This window comes from Phalaenopsis equestris, unplaced genomic scaffold (assembly GCF_001263595.1).
Source record: "Phalaenopsis equestris unplaced genomic scaffold, ASM126359v1 Scaffold000392, whole genome shotgun sequence".
Classification (NCBI taxonomy): Eukaryota; Viridiplantae; Streptophyta; class Magnoliopsida; order Asparagales; family Orchidaceae; genus Phalaenopsis; species Phalaenopsis equestris.
The window spans coordinates 514,911-526,774 of record NW_018164834.1 but is presented as its reverse complement, the minus strand read 5'-3'; the positions used below and the strand labels follow the sequence as shown (position 1 = coordinate 526,774).

General features: G+C 35.3%; 2 protein-coding genes across 2 annotated transcripts in view; both read right to left on the bottom strand.

Annotated features, from left to right (window-relative positions):
* On the bottom strand, positions 1–468 carry LOC110026671. Its single transcript, XM_020727709.1, has one exon. It carries the CDS (start codon positions 466–468, stop codon positions 1–3), a length of 468 nt encoding a protein of 155 aa, XP_020583368.1.
* Positions 469–3,758: 3,290 nt separating this feature from the next.
* LOC110026686 overlaps positions 3,759–11,864 on the bottom strand; it is a 9,273-nt gene continuing 1,167 nt past the window's right edge. The window contains exons 2-4 of the mRNA XM_020727733.1: positions 6,693–6,871; positions 4,887–5,076; positions 3,759–4,105 (exon numbers count right to left, since the gene is read on the bottom strand). Of these exons, the coding sequence (XP_020583392.1) occupies positions 3,876–4,105; positions 4,887–5,076; positions 6,693–6,871 (599 nt within the window). The 3' untranslated portion in view covers positions 3,759–3,875. The remainder of the gene's footprint in view (positions 4,106–4,886; positions 5,077–6,692; positions 6,872–11,864) is intronic.

Here is an 11,864-nt window from a genome sequence, read left to right as displayed (position 1 = left end):
CTACAAAACATGAATCACAGCGCTACTCCCGCCATCAACAACCTGAAAGCAACCTCCACAGGAGAGAAGACGATGAAGAACAGAGAAGAAGACTGACCTCCCCTTCTTCTTCTTCTTCTTCTTCTTCTTTTTGAGAATCATCTTCTTCTTATCCTCCTTTCCACTGACATAACTGATGTCATCAGAAAAACAATGAAGGTGATCAATGGCTTTTCTCTTGAATTTTTCAAAACACTTTATAGCTTTTTTTGGCAACGGCTCTTTCTTGGAGAAGGCATAGCTTCTGAGATAGAGTTGCCGACAGGAGAAGCTGTCTATTACTGTTGGGCTCGCCGGCGGCCAACATGCCCGGTTCTCAGTACTGAGGCTAACTGAAGATAGTGACCTGACAAACTCAGCGTCTGATTCTGCCCATTTGCGGAGATTAATATATGAAGAAGAAGAGGAAGAAGATGAAGGAGAAGGCATCTGCGAGTGAGGATTGTTCAGAGCTGATTAATCTTTGAGTACTCTTCTCGCCAATTGTGGCGATTTATAATGAAAGAGAATTAGAAGTTGAAGCTTTCAAACTTCAAATTATGGCCCATAATCGTTGTACTGAGGAATGGGATCAAATTTTTTTTGTTATAAATACTTTTATTTTTAAAATATATTTATTTAACGTATTTTAACATAGTTTTATTTTTTTAACAAATAAACACTGTTTGAAAAACACTCAAAATTAAAGTATTTTCAGTATTTTATAAAATAATTATTCCTTAATCAAATATGTCAAATATATTTACTTCAAATAAAAAAATGACTAAATATAAAACAAAATATAAAATTGATTCCAAATGAAATACATTCACTATTTGTTTTATTAAATAAAATTAAAGTTTGATTCAGGTGTGTGTGTAACTATATTAAATAAGAGAACTATTTAATTAAGCTGGTTGTATGGCGAAAAAAAATATGCTCGATGATAACATTATGAATCACATCACGATGTTGTGCCATGAAACACTTACATAACGGTTTAATGTAATCCACACTGACATCAGGGGCAAACAGAAGTTGGACGCTCGCTAGAGAAATAATGAACACTCAGTATTCACGTCTTCTTACAGCTTTTGTTCCAATTAATATCTCTTATAATGAGAAAATTTTCCCTGCAGAGTGCGCACAATAACATGTCGCCATGTGCTACATCGGGCCCACCTCATAAAATATTAAAAACATAAATTTTTCTGAAGTGAAACCGCGGAGGTTATTGGAACAGTTGACCGTTGAATTCATTGTTATTTCAGGGTTATTGGGTATTAACTCCAATAACGCCGCAATAACCCTGCAATAACCTTCGTTGTTCCATTTCAATAACCCCCAATAACTTTTGCGGTTCCACTTCAATAACCCCTTCTAATAACCCCTCAATAATATTATCGGTTCCACTTCAATAACTCTCTGCAATAACCCCGATAATAAACCCCCAATAAAACCCAATAACCTTTGTTGTTCCACTTTAATAACTTCTGTAAAAATATTATTTTCTTAATATTTTATGAGGTGAGCCGTTGTAGTAGATGTGATGACATATCACTGGAGTCCGCACGTAATGCTGCGTTGCGTCCTCACTCAGATAGAAAATTTTTTTCCTCTTATAATAAGCTTTGATAAGCGATCTGCCATTACGTGAGAGCTGACTTTTTCTAAGATGAATATATGACAATATTTACCTAAGAATAAATAAATGGCAGGTATATTTCTCCAATTACATGCATATAGAGTTAATTTTTTTTTAAAACGTAAAGACAAACATTTATTTTTAAAAGATATACGATATTGAAATTATATTTATCATATAAGAAACAACCATTTACAGAACCAACACCCTATTGATTCATTCTTTTTTTAAGAATTTTACTTGCAATAAATAACTTAACTGTATAACTAATGGTCTGAATGGGGCAGCTTATTTGGTACGGTGGTGTTTTGAAAACGCAGTTGATCTATTTGGGTAAACTATGTTTTGGCGGCTTATGCGTTTTCAAAACGCTGAAAACAATGTTTTCACACCACACCTGTCTAGGTGCGGTGACAGCTTTCTGGCTGCGGTCTGACTTTTCAAACAAAATAAAATTTGCAGTAGCCATCGCACCTAGCTTATCGACAGATTATTTTTAATCAGCTTATCAGTAGATTATTTAATAAGCTACAGCTGTCCCAAACATACCCTAAAACTCATCGTCCATTTGAGATTATTCTCATATTTTTTTTTTGCTGTTTTATGCTTTTATGATTTATTTTTTTTGCTGTTTACATATATATATATATATATATATCACCCTAAAAATTGCTATTTACAAATGTAGCACGCACTTCCAGTCATTTTTAAAATTCTCACAAAAATATCAAAATTCATGATAAAATCCCATTTTTAAGTAGTGATGGTTCAAAATTGTTGATGCAAGAATGTTGGAGGCGACTGGAGAATGTATCTGCAGAGGGGAGGAACTTCAAAACGGCGCAATCAATGATTTTGCTTTTAAACTTACTTCCTTAAAAGATGAGGCATCCTCAAATGAGATCTTAGTAGGATTTAGTAAATTATGTAGATTCAGATTTAGTAAATCCTGAAAGGTTAAATCCCAAAAATTATTTAACAATGAATTCAATAAATCTTGTTAAATCCTGTGAAATTATTTGATAATTTTTGTCAGGTTTTAAAAATTACTTATGATTGTTAGACTTTATCAACAAATCATAATTAGATTTAATGGATCATGTAAATTAGACTTTTAAAAAAAATCCAAAACAAACAAACTAATTAACTTCTAAAATTCAATTAATATGTAATTTCAAAATTGTTAATTGATAATAATATATTTACATAATAAAATTTTTATTTAATTAATAATTAAATCGAAATTTAATATTGAAAAAAGAATAATTAATTATAGCTATTAATAATTACTTATAAATTTATTGGATGAATAAGGAAATTATATTTATTTTTCCATTAATTAATAATTAAATAATAAGTAAATTTATTTAAGTATAATTAATCTGATAATATTTTAATTAGCCTTGCATAACAACAGCAATTATCAAACATTGCTTGACATAAAGAACTCGCATAGCAAAAGCCTTGCATAAACGAAATCTTCTTTGTCCCACATCGTTAAGGCTACACAGAAGGGAGCATCGTTGTTGTATAAAACAATCCGAAAATAATGTGCAAATCATACCTTTCTCGGCCTTTTGGCTAAGATCAAGTGTAGTATCTGTTCTTATCAGTTTAATATCTGATACGTGGGCCATAGGCTCACTATGATATTAAATTAATTTTTATTGGGGAAGGGCCCATTACAGTAGCTTGCTGCTGGGGCTCTTAGGCGTCGCTCTTGCGTTGCACTATTGCGGGAGCTTGGCGCACCCCTACCAAAGCATAGATAAAATTTTATAATCGATCAAATAAAATGTCTGTTTAGTTTTTATTTTCTTATAATTGCTGGATAAATGGTATAATTTTGGAAAAGCCTGTTATCAGCCTAAAACTTAGAACGCTAAAATATTTCATACAGTTTTAATATATCATTTATTTTTATTGAATCTTTAGTATGAAATTTTATTTATCTAAAATTTAAATATAATGTTTTAGCCGTCTTTTTTTAATGAAACATGTGAGTGTGAGCAGCGGTGTAAAGGGTGAGGAGGGGGGTAAACGAGTGGAGTCTACCAATAGTTTCACTACTCATATTTATCCTATAAAACAAAACTTTGCATTCAATGCCCATAAAAATAAGATTTTCTATCAGATATAACGCTACACAAACTACACAAAAACAGAAAAAGAAAAAGAAAAATGTGTCATTTATATACATTTTATTATAAAGTTAAAACACAGGGTCAAGACTGAGTTCATCTTCAATATCATCACCCTCATCAAAGAGCTTTAAAAATCGTGCCTGATCCTGTTCCCTTTTCCTCTTCTGCCAGTACTTGTAAGCAGCCACCATTCCAGCCATCACAATCAGAGATGCCAATGCACAGATTATCACTATGAGAGCCACATTTCGCTTACTGCGCTTTGTAGAAGTAATCTGGCCCTGCTCTTTCTCGGAATCTTTCACCCAAGACAACTTTTGATCAGATTCATCAAAGTACGGTTTTATCCTGAATTACAAGTCTTAACTGGAACGCAATACACATTTTTATGCATAGATTTAACGCTTCAAATGTCATGCACGTAAATATCAATGTTTAGGTGTGAGAGATGTAAATGCACAATATTGCATGCTAGAAGTTGCGTTATTTTGCACATCTGCCCGAAAAAAAAAAACATTATCTTGCACTTCAGAATAGAAAAATTCTAACATTTCATTGCATGCAAATACACATTTGAAGAGAAGTTTGAGAAATAAGCGGTATTCCGAGTTTGCCACAACTTCTATATTTATATATCAAATACCCAAAACTTTGAAATTTACATGCATGAAAACGTATATTGCATCTGTAACCCCAGAAATTCTTAATTTTACGTGACAGAAATATGCATGATTTTATCCTTCTAGTAAGCAGCGGGATCAGAAAGGATAATTTACAGGTGGATCATGGCTGCTGTATTAAAACACACTACAAGTGCTGAGAATTACAGAAAAGACTAGAAGAAAGTGAAGTTTAGGAACATATTTTTTATTGTATTAAAAAATAAACAATAAACATAAAGAAGGTGCATTTACATAGATACCACCCAAATCTTACAAATCAAATGAAAAATCTGCTTTTAAAATAGACCTTTTCATGCTTAAGTAAGATGGTGTGTATGTAAGGTAGTATATGCAAATACATAGGAATTGAGTGTCATGTATGTAAATCGTCTGAAAAAAAAGAAAAAAAAATCTAACCAGCAGCAGCATTGCAGAGAGGACAGATGAATGTTGCATTGAACTCATTCTCCTTAAAGCGTAGATATTTTCCATCAACAAAATCTGCTGCACAGAGCTCCCATTCATCGAAGACATCATCTGATTTAAATTTATCCTTTTCATAAAAACCACATCTCTTGCATTTTTGGTCGGGAAGCTCTGTTAGTGGCTGTAGATAAAAGCAAAATAATATAAAATTATTAACTTTCATGCTTGTTAAGCTCAAAGGACATAAAGGGTCCAAAGAGAAGTCATTCTGCAAATACGAAATTTGTGGTGGACAATAATGATAAAAGATGTGCAGAAGATTTAGCTTATATCTGCCTAAAGTCTGTCAAATACATAATGAAGGCTTCCATAGGTGGGAGGCCAATTTTGTTCTCAACAATAAAAAAGAAAAAGGCATCCACTATTAACTTTAATCATTAGTCATAAAAACAATAACAGAAGAAAAAAAAAAATTGTTACTATCATAAGAAGTATAACAAAATAGTAATTTCCAATTTTGAATGGAAAGAAACTAGCACCAAGAAAAATAACAAATTGAAAGTATAGTTAGAGACTTAGAGTTGAATAAAGCTAAATACCAAAAGAGGTAAGAGATGAAGGAATGATAGGGCAACGAGTAGGAATTGAATAGCTCGAGAGTGTAATGGTGATTGTGGGACTGACATGGAAGAGCACTAACACTCCAAATCTGATGGCCGAGATGCTACGATGCACTCCGAGAAGTTGGAGCAATGTAGAAAAAACGGCTCCAAGACAATCACCCAACGAGAATGAATGATGAGGGGCCGGCATTATTATTCAGATTTTTGTCAAAGTAGATTTACAAAGATGAATATATAACGTGAAAAAAATCAGTGATGAGAATCGACTCTTTAAGCAATTTACACAAAGAAACCTCTAGGGCTTGGAAGAGGTTGAACATAAGAAATGTGCAAAAAGTTGTTGAGAGAGTACATAACAAGTGTGAGCGGTTTAAATTGAGTAGCCATATAAGGTTTTAATAAGAAAAAACATAAAAGATGGACAAAATAACATTTTTGTATCCCCAATGTCAAGTTTGTTCGACACATGTTAGAACTCAAAATTTGGGTTTGAAACACTTCACAAAATTTTGAGCATGCCATGTACATGAACAAAACATCTATGTGGTCGGTCCATTGAGGTCTGTCTAAGTCCACTGATGCATGGATATATCTGTTCCACTAATTCAAGAGATAAGCATAAGGATACAAAATATTTATCCACTAAAACTATTTTTCTCTTCTTTTTTATCTCACTACTAATTCTCCTCTGCACACACGCGCGCGTGCAAATGCAAATAATCAGTTTATTTTATTTCACACACAATTTATGATATATTTCTAGTAGGCTTATTTTATTCACATGGTTAGATATAAACACAGAGAAATAAGGTAATTTATATTATATTCCTTGTAGGCTTGATTCTTTAGATTTAATTGTGCTTATTATTATAGCTTAGACAATAACTTTTTCTAACATCGAAAAATAATTTACTAAGAAATATATGACATTGTTCCCAAAATGCAACCACAAAAATGCTTATATAACTTGAACAACAGAATCTTTCAAATTCGTTAAACATGGCATACCAATGGTTCAGACCTGAAGTGGACGAAAGGACACATTAGGCATATAATAACTATTTTTATGATCATGCAAAAATGTCAACTATAAATCTAAGAAGAAAGAAAGTAAATGACATTCGCGGTCAAAATGACGATGAAATAATTTCACAACATCCAGTAGACACATCACCTGCCATGACTCTTCGCCCTTGAAATTATATAGAACATGTGTTTTCTTCACGTCCGGCAAAACAGTTTTGTTCTCTTCTCCTCGACAATGAAAATAGACAGTGGGTTTTGAAGGGAACCATTCATGAGCACTAAAAATTTCAATTGAACCAAGTGTAACAATATTCACAGAATCTGTTCCTGCACGAGTAATAGAAGCAACCATAAGTTCTTAAGAAAAATAAGGCAGCATATAATCTGAACATTTGAGCACTAAAAAAGATGATGGAAGGAGGCACTTCTTCCATTTTAATTCAAAAATAAATGATAGGAAGTATTTGCATACATATACTTGCTTCCTGTGTATTCAGATATCTAAAACCTTAACTTCAATTTTTACATACATACCACTTCACCTATGTATGAAAAGGTGTATTTCACATTTTAAAAGTTAAAATGGTAGTATTTTTTATGTGATTTGAAGTATTTAGGTGATATAAATATAAAATCCAAAGTTTAGGTAGTAGATATGTAAATACATAGGAATTGTGTGGTATGCATGTAAATGTCCCTAAATGATAATACATCCCTCACTTGCTACCTGAATGCTTTGTGCAACTAACATATAGCATGATTAAAACATAAGAATAAGTCATAAGAACTATCCAAATCTAATATTTCATATACTTCTACAAAATAAAATAAAAGAATACCTGGATATATATTTGAATAACCAAATACCAACCACCAATATGATACGCCTCCGTATTAAAATCAGTGAACAAAACACAACGAAACGACAATAGATAGGTGGAAGAAATACAAACAATGACTGGACTTAGAAAAACCAAAGGAAAACAAGTAAGATACATGGTTGATCTACTATTCGAGAGGTAGATTGTCTCTTCCACACCTTAGACGTCACTGGGAACACCACATGAAGAAAGGAAAATAACAATCACAACAAAATATACCTAAAGAAAGCAGACCCAAGGTTCACCCTCTTAATCGAATCCCCTTCCAGCATTTCAAAAACTTTCCTTCTCCACTTTCCCTTCAAACTCCTCTAATTCCTCCTTCTTGAATACGTGATTATGGCCATAGTGGACTCCACGCTCTATTGATTCGCTTTCGTTGTGTGCCTTGCTCGCTCCGCTCCTTCTGCGGCCCGCTCTACTCGTTCCGCTTCTTCACGTGACTCAGACCAGCGTACCTGTGGGCCGGTTATGTGGTTTCTGGCTAGTCCAGGGTGGACAGACACTATGTTGTGGGTAACATTAATTCCCTCCGAAACAAATACCTTGTCCTCAAGGTGGAAGGATGAAAACTACTTATGGATCACCTAGTAAGGCTCTCATGTTGTTGTATAGTCTGACAACCCATTTCACTTAACCAATACCTCCTTTGCTCCCTCTACCCCTCGACGCACTTCTTCGAACTCTAATGACTCCATAATCATCTCCAATCACCCATCTCAGTTGTAGCACATGAAAGATCAGTTGTAGTGTGGACGATGGTGGTAACCTCAGAAGATAAGCTAATGTCCCAATGCGTGTCAACATCTCATATGGTCCAAAGTATTGCGGTGAAAGTTACTCACTCCTCCGTCTAGCCAATGTCTTTTATCGGTAGGGCCTCAGTTTCAAGTAGATCATTTCCATTGGTTGAAACTGCACCTCTCTCCTATGTTCATCTGATTTACTCTTCATGATTTATTGAGCTCTTAGTAAATGCCCCTTGAACTCTGTCAGTAGCATGTCCCTCTCCAAATATTGATCGACACAAGATATCGATATGATACTATGTACAAAATATATTAAGTGAGGTGGATCCCACCCATATAATATCTTGAAGGGGTCATATGTGCTGAGGTGTGGTATGAAGTATTGTACAAATATTATGCCCATGCAATCCACTAGCCCATAACTTCAATATATCAGATACAAACAACGCAGGTATGTCTCCACGCTCCTGTTGACAACCTCATTTGCCCATCAGTCTAGGGATGATATGTTGTGCTTCTTTTAAAGGTTGTCCCTTGCAACCTGAATAGCTCATTCCAAAAGTAGTTGAGGAATATTTTGTCTTTATCCGATACAATTGATTCTGACACCCCATATAAACGGACCACTTTTCGAATAAACAACGTCGCGATTGAGACTGTCGTGTAGAGATGTCATAAGTGAATGAAATGTGCATATTTAGTCAAGCGGGCCATGACTACCATGATCACCGTGAACTATTCTGACCGTGGCAATCCCTCGATGAAATCAATTGTCACTTCTTCCTACACCTTCCACGGTAATGCTAATACTGCAGTAACCTTCCTGGAACCGTGGACAAGTATTTGTCGCTGACATATATCACATTTTGCCAACATATCCTCGACATTTCTATGCATCTCCACCCAATAAAGTTTTGCCGCCAGACGATTGTAGGTCTTCTACATCATCGAGTGTCCCCCGATCGCATTGTCATGAAACTCCTATAATAATATGGGAATATACTTCGATGTGTTGGATAGCATGAATCGTTGGTGGAGTAGCTGCTGCCCCCTCAAAAATGCATATCCTGGATGACTGTTTGGATCCTATAGTATCTCAGCCTTTATCTTGCTTAGCTCTTCATCTTATTCACTTTCATGTTTCAGGGCTTCCTAATCTAGAACCAAGGTTACCGATAGGGTCGTCAATTGGGGCTCTTTCATCTTTCTCGAAGGTGTGTCAGCGGCCTTCTTTTACAATATGACTGGAACTGAATCTTGAAATCATACCCCAATAACTTGGTTAGCCATCTCTGATGCTTCTTAGTCACCATTCGTTGCTCCAGAAGATACGTTTAAGCTCCTCTAATATGTCCTAACCAAAAATTTCGTCTCAATAGGCAAGACCATCATTTCTGAATGACCAAGAAAATTACCATTAATTCTCCTTCATATACTGACTTTAGTGTCACTCTGGTCGTTAGAACCTGACTGAAGCAGGCAATCGACCACTGATCCTGCATGAGCACAACTCCCAATCCGTACCCCGACGCATCTGTCCCCACCACAAATGGTTTATAGAAATCTAAAAGTGCTAATATTGGTACGCCGGTCATATCCCTCTTCAGAAGTTCAAATGTCTGCGTTGTTGCTTCCTCCAATTTGAAATTGTCTTTCTTCAACTGCTCAGTCAACGACAGACTGTCGTGTCATACCCTCTCACAAACTTTTGGTAGTAACCCGTGAGTCCAAAAAATCCTCTTAACTCCTTTAAATTCCTTAGTAAGGGCCAATCACTCATAGCTTTGATCTTGGACTGATCCACTGCTGCCCCATTCTAGTCACCACATGTCCCAGGTACTCCACCTATAAGTGTGTAAAAGAACATTTCTTCAAGTTAGCAAACAACTGGTGTTCTCTTAACGTATCCAGGACTGTCCTCAAGTACCCCATATACTTTGTCTCTATACGACAGTAGATCAAAATATCATAAAAGAAAATCAGGATAAATTTTCAAAGATAAGATTGAAAAACCCTATTCATGAGCGATTGAAATGTCGTTGGGGCATTGGTGAGACCAAACGACATGAATAAGAACTCATAATGTCTTTCATGTGTCCTGAATGTTCTCTTATGCACATCCACTGAATTTATCCTAATCTGGTGGTTACCTGACTTAAGATCAATTTTTGAGAAAATAACTGCACTATAAAGTTCATCCAGTAACTCATCAATCACAGGAGTAAGAAATTTGTCGAACACCGTTTTTTTGTTCAAAGCCCGATAGTCTACGCAGAATCTCCAACTGCCATTTTTTTCGTCAACAGAACGAGACTGGAGAAATTGCTCACACTAGGTTTGATAATTTCAGCCTCAAGCATCTCTCGCATTAGCTCTCTATCTCATCCTTCTGAATCTGGGGGTACTTGTATGGTCTGATGTTGATGGGAGAAACACCATCCTTCAATGTAATAACGTGCTCATGCTACCCAAGAGAAGGTAACCCGCTTGGCTGCTGGAAGACATCAGTAAATTGTTGTACAAGATGTTGGACCCCTTTCGGAAACTGTCAGTTCTGATTCTTGTATCTCCTCGATGCTCTGCAACTCCACAAGTAACCCAGTCCCGCTCGCCGAATCGATTGACCATAGTTTTAAGCGACACTATGATTTTGCATAAACTAACATCTTCTCTTAACACCACATTCCTACTCTCCACTTGGAACTTCATTGTCAAGGATTTCCAATCCACCTTCATTTCTCCCAATGTTCGTAGCAACTTCATTCCCAAAATCACATCTGTGTTGCTCAAATCTAAAGAAAGTCTTTTACCACCTTAGTGTAAGTTATATAGTGTCAGAACCAACCCAATTTCCCAACTTTTCTTCACCTTCCCTATCCCGATTGTGATACCGAAGCTCCCTGTAGCCACAAGCTTCAACCCTAGTTTCTCCACAACCTTCACTTCAAAGGCTTTTCTTTCTTAGAATTTTTGTCTTTCATCTCCCAACTCAAAACTACATTCTAAATGCGTGTTACTCATTTTCTCCTTCATTCTCCGCATTAATCTAATTCACTCCTTCTCCTTCCCTTTACAAGTGTTCACATTACAATAATAAATGCTCAAGTTGCCATAACGATGGAATGTACCATTTTAAGAAAAAAACTTGAAGCATGCGATACTAAGGTTCACAAGTACAGGTCAATATATTATTAGTATTATTATCTTTTTTTTTAACCAACCAAGCCAGGGATTTAATTTTATAAACTTTGATCCAAACAAAACATTTAAATTATTCAATTCATTAATGTTCCCAACAATAAGAATGAAAGTTGTTACCAACACGTCTGGCTTCCCATCAATAAGAAATCTAAGAAGGGGATAATATTTCAAGTCTTAACCCTGCATTGCAAATAAGTTATTTTCATGAAAATTCTATGAATCATGAATACAAAAGTATAAAAAATCATTCATGATTCATTCTAGGGTGTAAATGAGTTAAGCCGGGCTCGAGCAATACATAACTTGAACTCAACTTATTTATCAAAATACAAGCTCAGACTTGAGTTCGAGCTCAGCTCACGGTACTAACAGCAGGCTCACGAGCCAACTAATGAGCTTGAAAGAAATTGCCATGAGAGTTAACTGGAAAAGCCATCTGAGTGATCGGAAGTGAAGGAGAAGTGTGACAAAACCTCATTGCTAATATCA

Coding starts and splice junctions, on each gene's coding strand:
- LOC110026671 (XM_020727709.1), bottom strand. CDS start 468: ATGCCTTCTCCTTCATCTTCTTCCTCTTCTTCTTCATATATTAATCTC.